Consider the following 20,090-nt stretch of genomic DNA (forward strand, 5'->3'; position numbering starts at 1 on the left):
GGTGCAAAATCCCTGAAGTGTACCTGGAGTGATGAAACACAACGCCAATAATGGGTTTTCAGGTTCTCCTTTCACAGACCAATACTGTAGTCTTTCATCTGAGAAACCAAAGGGGTCAATGAGCACAGAAAGTCCCTGAAATTAACACACTACATTTCTGGAGGCAAATGGCAATTAGCTATTAATTGTTTAAATGTTTCAGAAGAGTCCAGTGGAAAAGTCTGAATTTTATACAATATACGATAAACTTTACATAGCGCTGTAGCAGAATAAGACATCCCCGCTTCAGGAACGTACAAGGAAATATGACACCGAGCCTAATAGGGGGCTATTAGGCCGGATGAGTAAAAAGTTGATTAATAAGTTAGGTTTTAAGAGTGTTTGAATCGAAGGAAATAACACAGAAGAGTCGAAGTGTGTAGTGGAGGGAATTCCAGCGCATAGGGCAGAAACAATGAAGGTAAAAACAATGACTGCAGATGCTGGAAAGCAAATACTGGATTAGTGGTGCTGGAAGAGCACAGCAGTTCAGGCAGCATCCAACGAGCAGCGAAATCGACGTTTCGGGCAAATTCGTGGATGCTGCTCGTTGGATGCTGCCTGAACTGCTGTGCTCTTCCAGCACCACTAATCCAGTAGAAACAATGAAGGTACCGCCGCTAATCGTGGACCAACTAAAATCAGAGCCCAATCAGATAGGAGCCCGGAGAGAGTTGGGGGAGATTACAAGAATAAAGAGGGTAAAGCTCGAATTTTAAAATCGAAGTGATACTTGCTGATAGTCAATCAGCACGGAATTTGACAAAGGAAGCGGGACATGGCGTGAGTTGAGACAAGGCAGCAGAAGACTGAATAACATCAATAGGAAAATAAAGACAGCATTATCTTTGCATTCCAGGAAAACTGCTAGTGGCAGTGGATGGTTAAGCCAGCTATCTGACAGTGATCAAACCCACGTCCCTTAGGTCTGGGGCAGCAGAGATAAGGATTATATCAGGGGGAAGAGAGAACGAGACCATCAGCGTTCGGGGTGAATGGTGCAGTTGAGTCAATCAGCAGCTAAAGAAATGTCTTAGCAAATGTAGGGCTGAAGTTTAGACTGTTGGCGCTTTATTAAATGCTGTCATACATCAACTTTCCAGAGGGTTTGGGGATCAAGTATGAAGAACGGATAGGACCAAGGGTGTTACCTTGTAAGTGATACGATTGGACTCATAAGAGCAGTGGGCTGACAAAGTGAAGCAGGGCCGAATAACCCGGTCCTGATTTCCGTGATTCTCAGTTGTAAAGAGAATGTAGGTTGGAGAGTTTCCCTGGAAGATAAGTGAAATGAACTTCAAGCAGACAGAACATAAAAAAACGGAGTTTGAAATCTGCCAATAACGGGTCATTCGTGCAGAGAGATGTTCTGAGGAAAATCCACCGGGCTGCAGTGGATGTGTGTGTGTGTGGCTTGTGATATTGGGAACATTATTCCTCAGCAGGTGCACTGAGATGTTTGGGGAGAATCGGACAGTTTGAGCGGTCAGATTTAGAGAGCGGAGGACCTGAAGTATTTGAATATAAAAGGATCCCCCCTCAAAACCTGTGCTATGTGGAGTATGTTGGCAACAGCTATTTGCAGTCAAATTACTTCAGGAGAATGTGAATGAAACCGTGCTTTATCATTGAACAGCTTTGAGTGGCATGAACGAACAAACCACTTGTCACATAAAACAGTGTTAGGAAAAAAGTCCCAAAACGTCCGGGTGCCCAAGTTCATGCAGGTGAATTTGGGCTCACCTGATCGGTTTGGACGGAGGGATTGGGATGTTTCAGTAATTGATTGACACGGAAACCACCCTTGAGCTTGAACACACCACACTCCAACTTCTGGATATAGGGATAGCTCTTTTGCAAATTTGCAGCTGTTCAGGCAATCGCACCGATTGTCAAGGAGTTAGGGGGGTGTTACTGATAAGGGCAAATCGCCTCTATGAGAGAGGGGCGGCATCGGCAAAGTTAACAATCACACAACACCAGGTTATAAGCCAACAGCTTTATTTGGAAGCGTTAGCTTTCGGGGCGCGGCTAAAGTTGGTGCTTCCAAATAAACCTGTTGGGCTATAACTCGGTGTTGTGTGATTTTTTACTTTGTCCACCCCAGTCCAACACTGACAGTTCCTCATACTGAATTGAAGGGCGGGGTTTCAACGAAATTAAACATTGAATTTGGGTAAATGCTTTTGGTGAAGCTATTCCCTAATAAACACATTCAGAGATGTTATGACACACCTCTGAAACAGGTGGGACTTGAACCTGGGCCTCTAGCTCATAGGTAGGGACACTACCGCTGTACCACAAGAACTCTTACATGCATCGCGTGAACGCCATATATACCCATCTATGTGGTACTGGTGTGTAAAAAAATCCACTAGATTTCATTAAGAGGAAAATGCAAAGGGGACTGCTGTAGCCCTGTGGTAGTGTCCCTACCTCGGAGCTAGGAGACCCCATCTGCTCTAGCGGGAAGTCAGACCATCGCTGAACAGATTGATCAGAAAATATCTAAAGCACTAGCAATTTTTAAAAAAAAATCTAAATGGTTGTTATTATTCCAACTTCTGGCGTCCCATGGGGTTTTGAAAATGTAGGCAAACCGCGAAGCGCAGTTCAAAGCGCTTGGACCAACCTCTACCACTTTTGGAACGGTTCTTATTTCAAATGAAATCCTTTACCCCCATCTGGCACCGTCTCTGCTTCGTAAACACGGGAGGGCAGTCCAGAAACAGCCATCGCATTTTATTTTTTTTCTCTCTGTTAATCGGAAATCCGATTGTTTCCTGTCATCTGCCCGAAAAAGATGAATGAATTGGCAATAGTTGAATGAAATCAATTCATGTTCTCCCAAATAGCCACAGATTCTCTGTTTATTGAAAAAAACTCGACAAAAGCCGGTGAAAAATACCACGATGCAGGACATCCTCTCTAATTTCGCATTTGCTGTTAACCCTGTGATAATAAAATGATTAGCAGCGCATCTTTAAGTACAATTTCACACCAGTACATTTCAGCTCGGTGTTTGACCTGGGGAATTGTAACGTGCTTCTGTTCCGGGGTGGTTGGTTCTGGCGGCTAAATCAAGGCGCAGTTTCTATTGTCTATTTCAAGGACAGAATTGCAGCCTTCGCTGTATCTTTTGTCCGAGCGCAGTAGGTGGTACGGTCCCATCTACAATCGGAGCCAGACCCAAAGCAAAGCGCAACACTGCAGATGCTGGAACACTGAAATCAAAACCAAAGAATGCTGGAGAAACTCAGCGGGTCTGGCAGCATCTACTGAGAGAGAAACAGTGTGGAGTCCAAAGATTCTCCTTCGGAGCCATGGGACCTCAAAACCCAAACTCTGTTTCTCTCTTCACAAATGCTACTGAGTTTCTCCAGCACTTCCTTTTTTTATTGGAATTCTGTTGGCCCGTGCGATTCCAGTCCAATGCTATGGCGGTATCCTTTCCAATCGTTTGAAAATTCCAACAGGAGTAAGGAATTTGTCCCCGTGCGTACCCAACTTGTGTGTAAAGACATTGATAACAATCCAGAGACAAACAAGTAGTCATTGTGAATTCAACAAGGTTTTCCAGGGCGGGAACAATGGTGTATGCAAACGAGAGAAGGCGGTTAACCCTGGCTTCTCACAAGAGCTCCCAGCTCTCCAAACCCACTGGTATCCCCCCCCCCCCCCCCCCCCATTCCATTCAACAATGACACCAGTTACTGGATTAGTGGTGCTGGAAGAGCACAGCAGTTCAGGCAGCATCCAACGAGCAGCGAAATCAACGTTTCGGGCAAAAGCCCTTCATCAGGAATGACACCAGTTGTCTCTCCTCCCCTAAACACCCCCTCCCCTCCACCCAACCTCTCTCATTTCGAACTGGGAGCCCCCATCTCTCCAGCAACTGGGAAACCTATTTTCAATATAATTCGGGCGTACTCCTCCCCAAGACAGAGACTGGACCGCAACGCACCTCCAACCTATTCAATGTGAGGTGGGATTCCATCTTCGCCCTATTCCCACCCACACCCACCATTCTCTTTACGACTGGGAAACCCCTCCCCCACAAACACACAGACATTTCTCAATGTAAACTGGGTCCCACCTCCCTCTCCAGTGTACTTAACTGTTTGACCCACATCTTGAGGAGGCATTAAACCGTGGAAGGGAATCAAATTTCATCCGATTATGGAAAGATCATTTATTTCAGAAACGCATGAGTGTTTTTTCTTAAAATGTGAAACTTTAAACTTAATTCTCCTTAACTCTAGGACCAGGGGAGTTGTGGTTTAGTTGTGTTCCATGAACAGATTCTGCTCAGATTGATCAATAATCTCCAGTTAAGGTGTGAGGAGCTGTCACCCTCTGCTTTGAACGAATTTTTCAAGAACACTTTCCCTGGAAGTGAGCAAAACCGCGTTCAGATTCAAAATGTGTTGTTAACTCTTAGTCTCACATTTCCCATCTCACGTTCCTACTGTGAGAAGGGCCGCGCACACGAGAACATTTCTACATTGACACAGAAAATTGTGAAAATATACACTTTTCCTCTCACTCCCTTCATGACTCCCTTTGGAGAGTGCACTCAGGGTCTCGGGACGGTCATCCCTAGGTAGACTCTCTCTAATCTCTGTATTAAGTGAGACTAACCGAGCCATAGGGAGTGATTTTCGAGGAAACACACTGGGGCAGGAAGGGACGCGAACGCGTGGAGATTGGGTTTGAGAAAGCAACGAGGTAAAAACAATGACTGCAGATGCTGGAAACCAGACTCTGGATTAGTGGTGCTGCCTGAACTGCTGTGCTCTTCCAGCACCACTAATCCAGAATTGAGAAAGCAACGTCCAGTTTAACAAGTGGCAAAGACGCATGGCTTCCGTTCAAAGTTTCTCTCGCTTACACTGAAGGTGCTGGCATGACCCTAGCGCCAGACAATCCATGACATTCCTAACACGTAGTGCGTGCTTCTGTGCACTTTGGTTACTCAGTTTGATTCATGGAATCAATAGCCTGCAGACCCACTAAAGCACCTGATTTGCTCAAGGCAGCCACTGGAGTACTGCACCGTGTGTGTGTGTGTGTGCCTCAATGGGGAAATAGGATCCCACAGCCCAGAAAGAGGATGAGGCCATTCGGCCCTATTTGAAAATCAACTCGAATGTGATTTACTGGGCTGGAAACGCTGTCTCTGTCACTGCTGCCGAGTTTCTCCAGAGCTTTCTGGCTTTTCCAATCAGCTCCTTCCATCTCACCAGCTAACTTCTTTCTAAGAGTTTTTCCACTTTGTAAATCCCTCTCCCAGGCTGTGCAATCAACAGATTCACAACCTATGCTCAAATTGTGAACGTTTCGGATGCGATTTTTAAAATGACACAGACAAAATAAACACGTGTTTTGTAAAATTATATTTACATCAATATGACCATAAAACAATACATCTTTAAGAGGACTGATTGGTCCCTTTATCTTTAAAAACCCAGTTAGTGGTTTTACACCAATACATTAAACCATCAAAACAGGTCAGCATCAGCCACATTAAAAATTATTCACACTCCTTACAACAGAGCTTTGCTACAAAATGTAAAACAAGGGAAGATATTTAGCACAAAAACGCGTACAAAAATATTTTCTAAAAATCTCCAGATTAATCGGCAGGAACTGCACAGCTTCGCCAGCTCGTGGAGGTCATTGGCGATTCCAGGATTGCCAGGGTCTGTCATTTAAGGCCGGATATTTACATGCAGACATCGTCCACAATAAACAAGGCACCAAAATATCTCAGCATGCAGTGTTTAAATGCGAAAGTACAAAACATCCAATTGCCATTAAACCAACACCGGATAAAGTTGCCTCTCAATGACCTCTGATCAGATCTAATTTCTCTAATCCTCCTCCCTCATCTTTTTCTTTCTCCTCTGGGACTTGCCACGTAAGAGAGAAAGAGTTAAAACATCAACAGCGTGCCGCACACATCCTCATTCACAACGTGGGCCCGTTCCTGGTTACTTTTTACAGGGTTAGAGAGCTTTTTTTAAAAAAAAAATGTCATTTTGTCACTTTCTTTTTCCAACTCGTTGTTGGAAGTCATTAGTGACCTATAAACACAAAGTGCAGGAGCGAGTTTTCTCAAACATTCACTGAATTGTTTACAAACCATTCCCTTTCGCCACCTGTGCAGAACTCTCACATAACCTCACGCCCCCTTGACCCCGGTAATATTCTCAACCAGAGCTGCATCTGAACTGGGAATGTTTCGGGCGAGCATGAGAGAGTTAGTTTAACACAGTATATACACACACGCACATATATATATATATATATATATATTGAGAAAGAGATTTAAATTTCTATACAGCACCCTGACTGGTGAATGAAACCACTGTCAGGAAACATTTTGAAGAGTGACCAACTCGCTTCTCTTTTCCCACGTTCGACAAAAGATGTTGGCGGTGGGGAGGGGGTGCTATTGGAGGCTCTTACAGACGAAGCTGGGGAGCAGACTGTAAACACGGAGCTGCAGGAAACGTGGGTGCAATCTGCGATAAATATGCCGTTCCCTTAAAGTCCTTCGCGTTGCGGGTAGTGTCAGTGAGTGACTCTGTCTCTTGTGTGTCTGTGTGTGTGTGTTCACTGGTTCACACTGTCCTGGGCGGACAGACGGCGAGCGGGCTGCCCCCGGAGCAGACCGTGGATACAATTGCGGGTCCTGGCGCCTTGTCCGCCGCCAGTCTCTTCTCCTTCTGCCGCAGGTGGATCTTGGTGTGCCTCTTGCGCTCGTCGCTGCGGGCGAATTTCCGGCCGCAGAAATCGCAGGAGAAGGGTTTCTCGCCGGTGTGGGTGCGGATGTGGGTGGTCAGGTGGTCGCTCCGGCTGAAGTTCCGCATGCAGATGCGGCACTGGAACGGCTTGTGGCCGGTGTGGATGCGGATGTGGCGGGTCAGCTCGTCCGAGCGGGAGAAGCGGCGGTCGCAGCCCTCGGCTGGGCACGGGTATGGTCTCTCGTGCACCGGGGTCTTGCTCGGTCGGTTCGGGTACTTGCGGAGCCGGATGGGTCGCAGGGGCAGGTTCTGTCCGCCGTAGGCGCTCGGCAGCCTGGCCCCTTCGGCCACCGGGTTGCCCAGGGTGAAGTTCCTGATAGTGGACAGGGGAGTCAGAGCTGGAGCCATCCTGACGCTGTCCCCGGGGCAGGAGAAAGATTTCCGCTCCACTCCTGGATTCAGGTCCCTGTGCGAATGCTGAGGCTGGAAGATGCTACTGTACTCCGGCAGGATGGGGAACAGGGGGTTCTCCACCACCGGCTTGGAGGACGGGTAACTCGGAGGTGGTGGTGGAGGAGGAGGGGGGTAGCAGCTGGAGGTACTGAAGAAGGGCGCCGGCTCCTGGTAAATCTCCCCGCAGCTGTAAGGAGGGGGAGGCGAGTACATGTGCTCCATCTCGCTCGGATTCTGCGCCATCGTGCAACTGAGGGTGCTGGAGAGAGGGTTCGGGGAGGCAGAGGAAGAGGAGGAGGATGAAGAGGAGGAGGAAGAGGCGGCGGAGGAGGAGGTAGACGAAGGGACTCCGAAAATCCCAGCACTCACGATGTTGATGATGCCCTCTGGACTCCAGTTGGCTCCGGTACATTGAGAGTCAATGGAGAACTTGCCCATGTAGGTGAAAGACTGTCCTCTGGGGCCAGAGGCTGGGTGGTAGTTGTTGGGGTAGGGTAGGTCCAGCGCTCTCTTGTCGCCGCTCATGTCCACATTAATCATGTCTGAAATGAAAGAGAAAAAGAGAGAGAAAAAAAATGATGTGCGATTGTTCTCTGTAACATGTACTGCAACTCTCACATGCCCGGGTTTCGGACATCACAGAAACATTCAGCCAATAGCATCGCTTAAACTACTCCACACCTGGGACACTATCGCGGTGAGAGCCGCCAGTGACAATCAACGAGAGAGAGAGGAGCACACACAACAAACACTGAAAGCAGACTAAACAATCGCTGCCTGGTGAACACACTCCTAACACCAAACCCAAACACTGTACGCGTTCACAAATATTTATACAAAAAATCCACTCCATTGTTTCATGTCACTCCATTTTATTTAAAAAAATGATTTCCTCCCCCCCACTAAATTCACTTTCCACCCCCTTCCCCAGAAAATTAAATGAAAATTGTCATTTTTAAAAATTATCTTACATATTTTTATAGCGCCCAAACGTTGTGAGATTACAGTCAGTTACATGATGTCCCGAACCCACACCCCCCGCCATCTCCAGTCCACTGGAAAACAGACCAAGGTGCTCAGTGACCTGAGATGCTTACCTGAGGGCATCTGCTCGTACGGGGCCAGCTCCTGGTTGGGGAAGATGGTGACGGACGCGGGCAGCGAACTGAGCTCATCCACCGAGTACATGTTGTCGGGTATCTGATGGAAGAGGCCGCCCAGTGACAGCGGGATTTTTTCCACCGCTTTCGCTGTCATCCCCTCCAATGTTGGCTCAATGGCCCTGCGTTGTTTTGATTTTTTTTCTCTCTCTCGCTCTCTCACTCCGAAAAGTTTCCCCTTCTCGCTCTGCCTCGCACACTCGTGTGTGTGCGTGTGCGTGTGTGTGAGTCTGTGCTGTTAAGTGTGTGTCAGAGTGTTGAAAGCCGAGCTGTTTGTGCTGGGTCTCCCCTTGAATTGCAGGAAGGGCTAGAAATCCTCGCCCTCGGCTCTCTAATGGGTAGAAAGGCAGCCCCCAGCTTTGAGCTGCCGCTAAATCTCTCTTTCTCTGTGTGTGTCTCTCCCTCAGTCTCTCTGTCTCAATCCCCCTGTCTGAAGCTCCACTTTACTATTTATCTCGAGCAGCCGAATGCCCCGTGACGTAAGAGACCATATATGGACTGAGAGAGGAAAGGGGCTGAGACAAGCAGCTGTGACGCTCTGGGCGAGGAGCTGATTGCCTGGGCGCTGGCTGCACGGCCACAGGGGAGCTCATACACCCCCTCCCCCTCACCCCCATCCCCGGCTGCTCTGGGGGGAGAGAGGGAAGGGGGAACTGAGTGGGGATGGGGGGTTTTGTACAGGTTGGGGGCCAGGAATCTCCCTCTCTCTCTCCCCCCATTGCAGACTCTGCTGCGTTCAGGAGCAGCTCGCTGCAGATTCCGGCGGCTGCTTGCCTGTCCATGTATGGTGTCAGGATCCGGCAGCAAGGGGGAAGGGCACAGGAAGAGGCCCGGCCGACCGGGCTCCGCCCTTCCCCCCCATATTTGGCACAAGATTCCGGAAAGAGGGGAAGCGTCGGAAACTGGCGAGAGCCACGCTCTGGAGAGGCTGCGAGAGAGACACAACAGACAGAGAGAGAGAAAAAAAAACCGCAGGGTGACCACAAGAAGAAAAAAAACAGCAACAACCTGTTACCCAAAACTGGCCTTCCATTATTCTCAAACAGCAAGAGGGTGCTGTTTACATCTGATGCAGACCCCTAACTCTCTCCCCCCCAACAATAATCTTTGGGATTCAGTTCAGGGCCAGGTTTGGAGGGGGTAAGAGGTTATTGGGACGTTGTGAATCTCTCTTGCTCACGAACATTCAGATCTGAAGAGCACCCCCAAATCTCCCATCAGTTCACATATCCATAATGCCTTCCCCCCTCCCCCGCCCCACCACCCCCACCTTAAAACCCCAACAATTGGCTTGAATTTCCCAGCCAGTCCAACCCTACGGTGACGGAGGTGGGTCGCTCCCTTCAGTCCTAGTCCGTTCCTGTAGCAGCTCCAGCGAGGAAAGAGGGCAGGGGCGGCTGAGTTAGCTTTGATCATTTGCCAACTTCTGTCCCGGAAACATTAGGGGTCTGGAATGCAACGCTTGGATCTGCCATGCGTTAGCAAACACGTACAAATGTTGGGGGACCACCATCGCCTGCCCATCCGAAAGGTAATCCCCACTTTCTCCTTTGCTCACTCTCTCATTTGCAAGTCTCACTCTGTTCTGTGCCGCTCTCTCGCGCACTCCCTTTCTCTCACACTATCACTGGCTGTGTTCTGTCTCTTTTGCTCTTTCTCTGGCAGGCTGCCTTCATCGCATTTTGTTTTGCATCCCTATATGTTTCTCATTATCTGTGTTTCCTTCTTCTTTCGTCTGACTTTGGGGAGTCCTCCAATCGTACATTGTACCCAATTCTATTTTAAGTGTTCTACTTGGGGCCGGTCATTGAGCAGAATGCCTTTGCTGGGACACTGTTCATTTGGAATTTTAAGCCAATGTCAGACACTCCCAGGTGAAAAGTAAGGCTGCACTTTGGGTGAAGTTAGGGGTGACAGAGATTGGGGTTCTTTATGGAGCAATCAGCAAGGTCTCTGGAGCAGAAGTTCTGGGTTTGACAATGACCCTTTGGAACAAGTCAAACACCATCTCATTAGGAATTGGTGGTGAAAGCCAGTGTGATTCCAATCCTAATTTTTTTTCATTTCTATCAGCCCCTCCCAAGTGGGAGTCAGGGCCCCAAGTCCGATCACGGGTTGAAATTTTGAGGTCATGGACGATGATGCGGGAGTAGCTGTTGTGAACCTCTGGCAGGGTTATCACAGCTGTACCATTGCTCTCACAAGCCCCCACTGTCACAGATTTCACTGAGGGGTCACCACAACCTTCAAGTCTCAATAATGTGTCACAATGGGAAAATGTTTGGGAAACTTTTTTAAAATACTTTCAACATTCCTATTGCCTTCATATTTCCTTTCAATTAATTACCACTTCTTCAATCTCTTAGGACCTTCTCATACTCTCTCTGCATTCCGCCTCTATCCTTTCTATATTTTTCCCTTTACGCTTTCTATTTCCCATTTTAACTTTCCTTGTATCTCCCCCCCACTCTCTATAATCTCCCTTAATTTATCTCTAGATTCCCCTTACCTTTCCCATATTGTGCAATTGCTCTCCATATTTCACATTACTGTCTCTGTATTCCCTTATTAATCTCATGCTTCTCCTTTCTTATCCCATTTGTATTCAGTTTTACTCTCTGTGTCTTCCTTTATTCTCCAAACTCTCTGTATTCCCATTTTCTGTCTCTCTGCAATTCCTCACTACTCTTTCCATATTCACCCTTTACTGTCAATTTAATTTCCCTGCACTATCTCCTTTCACTCTGTACTCTCTTATCCATCTGAATACTCAGTTTTCATCCTCTGTATTCTCTCCTCACTCTCTATTTCCTTTTTCTGTCCATGTATTCTCCTTTTCTCTCTGTATCCTCTCTCTACTCTCTCTCTCTTTATTGAGTCTTCACTGAATCAGTCTCAGGAACAGTGAAACAGGATGAGGCCATTTAGCTCCTCAAGCCTGTTTTATCATGCAATGCGATCAATGACCTAATTTAGCATCATTTAGCATGAACTCTATTTGTGGAAGACAGTTTGAAAGTTCCAGCACCCTGTGTTAAATATTTTTCCTTATTTCACTGATGAAAAATTCAGCTACAATTTTTAGACTATGCCACACAATCCTGGACGACCTACACCTCACCCCAAACTGTAGAAATAGTTTCTCTGTACCTGCCCTATTGGTTGATCTTAATATCTTGAAGACCCCCAATCAAATCACCCCAGAACCTTTTAAACTCCAGGGAATACAATGTTAGTTTTACCCTTGGAGTCCAGACATTATTCTGATAAATTTGGGCTGAACACCCTCCAAGGTGTGATGTCAGAACTGCTTGGAATAACTCTGGATGTGGTTGAACAAGGCTTTGTGTAGCGAAAGCAGGATTAATACCTTCTGGTATTCAAGCCCAATGGATTATAGTGGACAGCATTCTATTAGCCTTTTTTGGGCAAATTTGAGTATCTGCCCAATACCCCTACTCTCTGTCTCCTGCTCCTCAGCTAATTTTCTAGCAGGTCAATCATTACATGGCCTTCAATGTATCTCACAGTCCCTTCAGAACCACTTCATCCAAAGATATTTACATTGCTCAGGGCTACTTTGGTCGAGGTTTTCAAGATATTAAACTAGGACGAGCTCTCTAACTAGCTGGTGTGGCCTGCTATTTGAACCACCTTCTCGAAAAGTTCAATTACATGGTCAGGAATGACTTGTCCTTCCCAAATCCACGCAGGCTCTCTCTGATCAGCTGATCACTGAGAGGTGTCCAGCCACTTTTGAGCTTGTTACAGACTGTAACAACTTCCTAGAATCAGTCTCTAATTCCCTACGGTTCCCGCCTCACTCTTGTCAAATCAGATTGGGAATGCAGTATTCCGTTTTTCTCTGCGTGTGTGTAATCCCTCCCAGTCTCTCTCCCTCCACCCACTCCAGCTCTCACCCCAGGTCTCCCTGCCCCTTTCTCAGTTGTGTCTCCAGCGGGCGCCCTCTGTTGCCTGTAGCTCTCTGCAGCGCCCTGAGCTTGTCATGGAAACAAACCACCACTCGGCATTTTCCGCGCCTCAGTATCTCCACTTTGTTTAATTCAAACACGACACCGATCGCAGAGCGATAGCGACTTCATCCGCTTCTTGAATTTTCCATTTTTGCACCTGATATTTTACAAAGGACAACTCGGACAAGCCACCAAACCTCAATAAAGCAATTTATTTAGAAAATAACACACGACTTTCCCTCTCAATACAGCACGCCCTGTGTAATGCAGCCTGATACACGCTCACTTCCTGTCGGCTGCTTCAGCTGCCTTTAGTTTGAAGACGGATGTTTGAATGAAGGTTAAAAACATTGTAAAAGTGGTCCTGTCAGTTTCTTTTTCTGGGATAAAGTTACAATGTAGCTGAAATGGAGTGGTATCAGAGCAGCATTGTCTGTTACAAGGCTATCATTTGCCTCCATATGGGAAATATTTAGATAAATGAAACATAAGGGGACATTTAGGAAATAGCCACGGGGACATCTGCCAAAGGCTTGGGGGCGGGTGGTTTATACTTCCGAGGGTCAGTTTCGCCTTCTCGCTCATTGAATAAAGGGCGGCTCCAGAGAGTCCAGAAGGTGGGGCTAGCGTTGAAAGCTGGACTGGGGAAGATAACATGCCAAAGTCGACAGTAGTCTTGCTCTTGGGATCCCGACTTCCCAGGAACGCCTTCATTTGAAAGCCAGTTACTTCACATTGCTCGGTATGCTGCTTCATTTAACCCAGTGGATAATCCCTAAATAGACCTCTGTCAAAAATCGCAACAATCCCAAACTTCATACCAACAGTTCCAAAGTTCTTATTCACAGAGTCGAATTTCAGATTGGTAAACTCGATGTTAGGGTCTGAACTGTGTAAGAACAAATGCTTGTATTTTAATCGGCGTTTACCTGTTTACAGGCATTTTTAAAAATGGTCCTATCCCATTAACAATACAGAGGACGTGGTATTGCTCACTCGGGATTTCTTTGCAACACAAGTAACAATGACCAGATGACCAGCGAGCGATAAATATTGGCTTAAAAAAAACTGGGACACCAGGCTTTGTTCCAAAGAACAAAAAAACAATACAGCACAGAAACAGGTCCTTCGGCCCTCCAAGCTTGCGCTGACACATTTTGTCCTTTCATACTAAAACTGTCTTCACTTACAGGATCCATATCCGTCTATTCCCATCCAGGTGCTTCTTGAATGCTGCTATTGTGTCTGCTTCCACCCCTTCCTCTGGCAGTGCATTCCATTCCCTTTTTGTGAAAAACTTGCCTCCATTTTTAAAAGGCTACCCCCTGCACCTTCAACTTGTGTCCCCTAGTAATTGACACCAGCACCCTTGGAAAAGGCCTCATATTTCCCATTCTATCCATACCATTCACAATTTTAGAAACTTCTGTCAGGTCGCCCTTTACCTCCTGCGTTCCAGTGAAAACAAACCCATTCTATCCAAACTTTCTTCAGAGGTAAAATCCCCTCTACCAGGCAACATCCTGGTAAATCCTTCCTGTACCCTCTCCAAAGCATCCACATCCTTCTGGGAATGTAGTGACCAGAACTGTATGCAGTATCTGTATGGGAAGTCTATTATGGAATCTTATGCATACACCTGAGAGAGCAGAAAGGGTTTTGGTTTAACATGACACAGCACCTCCAGCACTGTACTAGGCAATCAACATTATTCAGGTTTCTGAATGGAATTTAAACCCACAGCCATGTGAGTCAAAGACTATAATGCAACCACTAAGCCACAATCCATACAATAACAGAATGATCTGCCATTCTTCAGTAATTAATCCTTTCTCATACTGATTTAATTTTCCACACAATTACTCCATAAATACTTTAATGCACTTCTCTATTTGTTTCATTTTACTCTCTCAGATGGTGCAGCAGGAGTTTTGTTTGGTCAGATCAAATTCCAAGCAACGAATCTGATGAATATGTGAAATTATCCATTTTGCCAGAAATGATGAAACAAATCTAAATGGTGAGAGGTTGCAGAACTCTCAGATTGCAGAAGATCTGGGTTCCTACTGCATGAATCACAAATATTTAGTATGCAGATACAGCAAGTAATTAGGAAAGCCAATATAATGTTATTGTTATTGCAAAGCGAATTAAATATAGGTTACACTACAACCACAGCTGGAGTATTGGGCTTACTTAAGGAAAGGTGGAAATGCTTTGGAAGCAGTTCAGACAAGATTCACAAGCCTAATATCTGGAATGAGCAGGTTGTGTTATGAGCAATGGTTGGCCAAGTAAAGCTTATATCACCAGGCGAGGCTTAAAAGTAAGAGACAACTCTTACTCCCAACCTTCCGTTTTCTACTGGTTAGTCATTCCTTGATCCCTGCTAATATAAACCATGGGCTCTTATGCAGCACCTTATCAAATACCTTTTGGAAATTCAAATATGTTGCACTTATTGATTTATCTGTCCATGTTGTTACCTGCTCAAAGAATTCTAATACATTTAGATTAGATTACTTACAGTGTGGAAACAGGCCCTTCGGCCCAACAAGTCCACACCGACCCGCCGAAGCGCAACCCACCCATTCCCCTACATTTACCCCTTCTTCCTAACACTACGGGCAATTTAGCATGGCCAATTCACCTGATCTGCACATCTTTGGTGCTGTGGGAGGAAACCGGAGCACCCAGAGGAAATCCACGCAGACACGGGGAGAATGTGCAAACTCCACACAGTCAGTCGCCTGAGTCGGGAATTGAACCCAGGTCTCTGGTGCTGTGAGGCAGCAGTGCTAACCACTGTGCCACCATGCCGCCCACAGGCATGGCTTCCCCTTCATGAAACCATATTGGTACCACTCGATTTTATTTCAAAATGCTCTGGTATTACATCCTTAATTAAAAATGCTTTTATTTTCTCAATGACAGATGTCAAGCTAAGAAGCCTATAATTAGCTGGTGTTTTTATTTCCTTCCCCTTTTGAATAGGGGTGTTACAATATTGAGTTTCCAATACCCTGGGACTTTTTCAGAATCTAAGGATTCTTAGATTTCTACCAATGCAGCCACTATCTCTGGAGCTACTTCCCTTTATTTTCCTAGAATGTATCCTATCAAGCTCAAAGGGCTCTTTGACCTTTAACTCAATTTGTTTCCCTAGTTTTTTTTCACTACTGGTAGTTATTGTATTTGTTGATTCCCCCCACCCACTTTTGACCTTAGGTTGTTCTATTAGTGTCTTCTAGCAGGAAGACTGATGTAAAGTATTTATTCAAGTTCTTTTTCATTCCCCTGGTTCCCCATCACTTTTTCCTAGTCATCATTCTCAAAACTAACTATTTTCACTTTGGCCTTTTTCTTTTTTCCTTGCTGTCCACCTTGATATTACTTGCTACTTTGCCCCAAAAGTTATTCCCCCCTCTATTTCATTCAGTAATTTTTTTAAAAGATAGCTTCCCAATTCCCTGCTTTATGATCAATTTTTACCACATTGTATGTTTTTTTTTCAATTTGATGCTATTCTTAACTTCCCTAGTTTAACCCTGGTTGGTTTTTTCCCTTCCTAGGATCCTCTTCCTTGCTGGGATGAGGTTAATTAATTATTTTCTTAAACATTTGCTGCTGTTCCTCAGCCACCTTTTCTACTAAACCCCTTTCACAGTCCACTTCAACTAACTTTGCACTCATTCCTTTGTAATTACCCTTATTTAAGTTTAGCATAGTTGTTTCTGACCCAAGCTTCTAATTTTCAAACTGAATGTGAAATTCAATGTATTACAGTCACAGTTCTCTAAAGACCTTTTACCTTATGTAAGGTATTGTTTGGTTGGCACACAGTACAATATATTTCACTGTAGCTCAACACACGACAATAATAAATTAAGTTAAATTAAATCAAAATTTATTAAACTTGTTTCATTACACATTACCAGATTCAAAATAGCTTGATCCAGGGTTGGATCCATAATATATTGTTCTATCTGAAACACATTTCATGAATTCTTCCTCATGGTTATCTCTGTTGATTTATTTTTCCCAATCTCAATCCCAATTGGAGTCACTCATGGTTTGCCTTTTTTACTGCCTTTTTTTGTGTGCACTTATTATCTCCTGATTTATTCTCTGGCCTACAGTGTAGATCATGTTAGGGGCCTATAGATTACTCACGCCAGGGTCTTTGGCCCATTGTTTTCTTTTACCTCCACCCACACATTTCCAATTGGTGATTATTTCTTGCTATGGTACTTATTCCATCTCATAGCAAAGCTAGTCCACTTTCCTTCCTCCCTGTCCCTTAAAAAGGTCACATACCTTCACATATTTAGTTTCCAGCTTTCATCACCTTGTAACCAGGTCATAGGATCATAGAGCCATAGGATTTGGAAACAAACCCTTTGGTCCCAGTCATCCATGCTGACCAGATATCCTAAATTAATCTAGTCCCATTTGACAGCATTTGACAAATATCCTGCTAAACCTTTCCTTTTCATGTACTCATCCAGATGCCTTTCAAATGTTGGAATTTCACCAGCCTCCACCACTTCCTCTGGCAGTTCATTCCTTACATGTACCACCTTTTGCATGAAAAAGTTGCCCCTTTGGTCCCTTTTAAGTGTTTCCCTCTCACCTTAAACCTATGCCTTCTAGTTTTGGACTCCTCTGTCCTGAGGAAAAGGCCTTGGTTATTCAACTATGCCCCTCATGATTTTATAATCTTCTATAACGTCACCTCTCAGCCTGCGATGCTCAGGGACAATAACCCCAGCCTATTCAGCCTCTCTCTATAGTTCAAACCCTCCAATCCTGGCAACATCCTTGTAAATCTTTTCTGAACCCTTTCAAGTTTCACAACATCGTTCCTATAGCAAGGAAACCAGAACTGAATGCAGTATTCCAAAAGTGACCTAACCAATGTCTTGTACAGCTGCAACATGATCGCCCAACTCCTACATGCAATGCTCTGACTAATAAGACAAGCATACCAAACACCTTCTTCACTATCCTGTCTCCCTGTGACTTTACTTTCAAGGAACTATGAACCTGCACTCCAAGGTCTCTTTGACATTCCCCAGGACTTTACCATTAACTGTATAAGTCCTGCCCTGATTTGTCTTTCCAAAATGAAGCACCTTACATTTCCTAACCATCTGATGCCTGGAGGAAGAGCATATCATCTTCCGCCTTGGGACCCTCCAACCACACGACATCAATGTGGATTTCACCTGTTTCCTCACTTCCCCTCCTCCCACCTTATTCCAGTTTCATCCTTCCAACTCATCACTGCCTTCATGACCTGTCCTACTTGTTCATCTTCCTGCCCACCTATCTGCTCCACCCTCCTCTCTGACCTATCGCCATTGCCCTCACCTCCGTCTACATATCACACTCTCAGGTAGCCTCCCCACCATCCCTATCCCCACCTCCTCCCTTTTATCTCACCACCCCCTCAGCTCACAGCCTCATTCCTGATGAAGGGCTTTTGCCCAAAACGTAGATTCTCCTGCTCCTAAGATGCTGCCGGACTTGCTGTGCTTTTCCAACACCACACTCTTGACTCTGATCTCCAGCATCTGCAGGCCTCACTTTCTCCTAGTGAACAAGGTTATCTAAGACAAAGAGATACTGATCAATTGTGTCAATGTTCTGAGGAGTGACAGATGTAGTTAAATTTGGATAAATGCAAGGTATTGCATTTTGGTAAAACAAACAAGGGCGGGGCTTATAACATTAAAAGTAGGACCTTGAGTAGTGTTGGAGAACAGAGAGACTTAGGGTTTCAGGCAAATAATTCTTTGAAGTTTGCATCACATGTGGACAGGATGGTTAAGAGTGTGCTTAGCATGCTTGCCTTCATTGCTCAGAGTATAGGAGTTGGGACATCATGTTGAGGTTGTACAGGACATTGGTGAGGCCTCTTTTGGAATATTGTGTTCCGTTCTGGTAGCCCTGTGATAAGAAGAATTTTATTAAACCGGAGAGGATTCAGAAGAGGTGTTACCAGATATGGAAGGTTTGAGTTATGAAGAAAGGCTGGATAGAAAAAAGACTGGGACTTTTTTCATTGGAGCATAGGAGGTTGAGGAGTGAAATTATAGAGGTTTATAAAATCATGAGGGATATAGATAAAGTGAATGGCAAGTGTCATTCCCTGGGGTAGGCTATTTCAAGATGAAAGGGTACATTTTTAAGATGAGAGGAGAAAGATTTAAAAAAGGCATGAGGGCAATTTTTTTTAGCAGTTCATATGTGGAATTAACTTCCAGAGGAAGTGGTGGATGCGGGTACAGTTGCAACATTTAGAAAACATTTGGGTAAGTGCATGAATAGGAAATGTTTGGAGGGGTATGGACCAAGTACAGGCAAGTGGGACTAGTTTAGTTTGGGATTACGGTCGGCATGGATTGGTTGGACTGAAGGGTCTGTTTCCATGCTGTATGACTCTATGACTGAATGACACTGCTCCCAGTGCAGTTCACATTGGTCTGATTCTGTAGTTTATCACTGGAAGATTTGTTGTTTTGAAAAAAAGTAACTTATTAACATTCATTTGTTTTCATTAATTTAAATGGTTGTCTATCCAATATACATTACCCCCCCGGGGCCAATGACTATCCCTCAATCAATATCACTGAAATAGTTTATTTGGCCATAATCACATTGATTGGGATCTTACTCTGCAGAAATTTGCTGCCAGATTTTCGATATTACAACAGGGACTGCACCTCAACCATGCTGCATTAGCTGTAAAACATTGTGGAATTTCCTGAGATTTTTCAAGATGCTATGTAAAAACACTGATATTCCCTTTATAGTCAGTTACTTACATTCTGTAGTAGGTGCCTACTTCCAATTCGGAAATCCATAGTTACACACTGAGTCACAGGCCCCATTTGCGTGAACTTCTAATAATTCGGGTAATTAGTGATAATAATAAATTCTTTTTTCATGGATTGTCAATGCATGTGGGAACTCTTCTTGGATTAATTATGATTTATCAATCTGTTCCTTTGTAGTTATTCAAAGTAATAGGATGCTGAGATTATTTAGATAGTTAGAGTTTTAGGTTCTCAAACAGGTCACAATACACAATTTTAATAATACATTCACTCTTTCTAACTTTCACAAACAAAGGATTCCTGAAATACATATAACATTCATGTTATGATGCTGCTAGCTTACAGTGCAGATTGTATTTTTGACTCGTGGTCAAAAGATTGTGGTTTCAAGCTCCACCCAGCACTTGAATGCATCATTTAGGCTGCCATTTCAGTGTAGTACTGAGGGAGATGCCATCTTTCAGATCGTTATGTGATGGAATATTCTCCAACTGGCTGGATGCATGTCATTTCAATAATGATGCACAAAACAGTCCACCAACTCATCATTCCAAAAACACCTTGTGGACCAGTGAGCTCAATTATCTAGAAGAACAAGGGCAGCAGATACATGGGAACACCACCTCCTGCAAGTTCCCCTCCAAACCACTCACCATCCCGACTTGGAAATTTATTACTGTTCCTTCAGTGTCACTGGCTCATAATCTTGGAATTTCTTCCTGAATAACACTGTAAGTGAACTTGCAATAGATTGACTGCAGCAGTTCAAAAAGGCAGCTCACCACCACTTTCTCAAGGGCAATTAGGAATGGGCAATAAATACTGGCCCAGCCTTTAACACCTACAACCACAGAAAAAAAGTAGATGGAGGCT

The 20,090-nt window shown here is 44.9% G+C and overlaps 1 protein-coding gene across 1 annotated transcript; it reads right to left on the bottom strand.

Annotated features, from left to right (window-relative positions):
- Positions 1 to 5,425: 5,425 nt before the first annotated feature.
- egr2b (early growth response 2b) lies at positions 5,426 to 8,836 on the bottom strand. Its single transcript, XM_072557934.1, has 2 exons — positions 8,339 to 8,836; positions 5,426 to 7,783 (listed from the first exon to the last, which is right to left on the bottom strand). Exons 1-2 carry the CDS (start codon positions 8,496 to 8,498, stop codon positions 6,666 to 6,668), a joined length of 1,278 nt encoding a protein of 425 aa, XP_072414035.1. The 5' UTR covers positions 8,499 to 8,836; the 3' UTR covers positions 5,426 to 6,665.
- Between the last annotated feature and the right edge of the window lie 11,254 nt (positions 8,837 to 20,090).

This window comes from Chiloscyllium punctatum, chromosome 38 (assembly GCF_047496795.1).
Source record: "Chiloscyllium punctatum isolate Juve2018m chromosome 38, sChiPun1.3, whole genome shotgun sequence".
NCBI classification, from domain to species: Eukaryota; Metazoa; Chordata; class Chondrichthyes; order Orectolobiformes; family Hemiscylliidae; genus Chiloscyllium; species Chiloscyllium punctatum.

Excerpts from the sequence above, each read along its gene's own strand:
- egr2b (XM_072557934.1), bottom strand. The coding sequence starts at position 8,498 with ATGACAGCGAAAGCGGTGGAAAAAATCCCGCTGTCACTGGGCGGCCTC. Across the intron at positions 7,784-8,338 it reads GTACGAGCAGATGCCCTCAG|ACATGATTAATGTGGACATG; the intron begins GTAAGCATCTCA and ends CTTTCATTTCAG.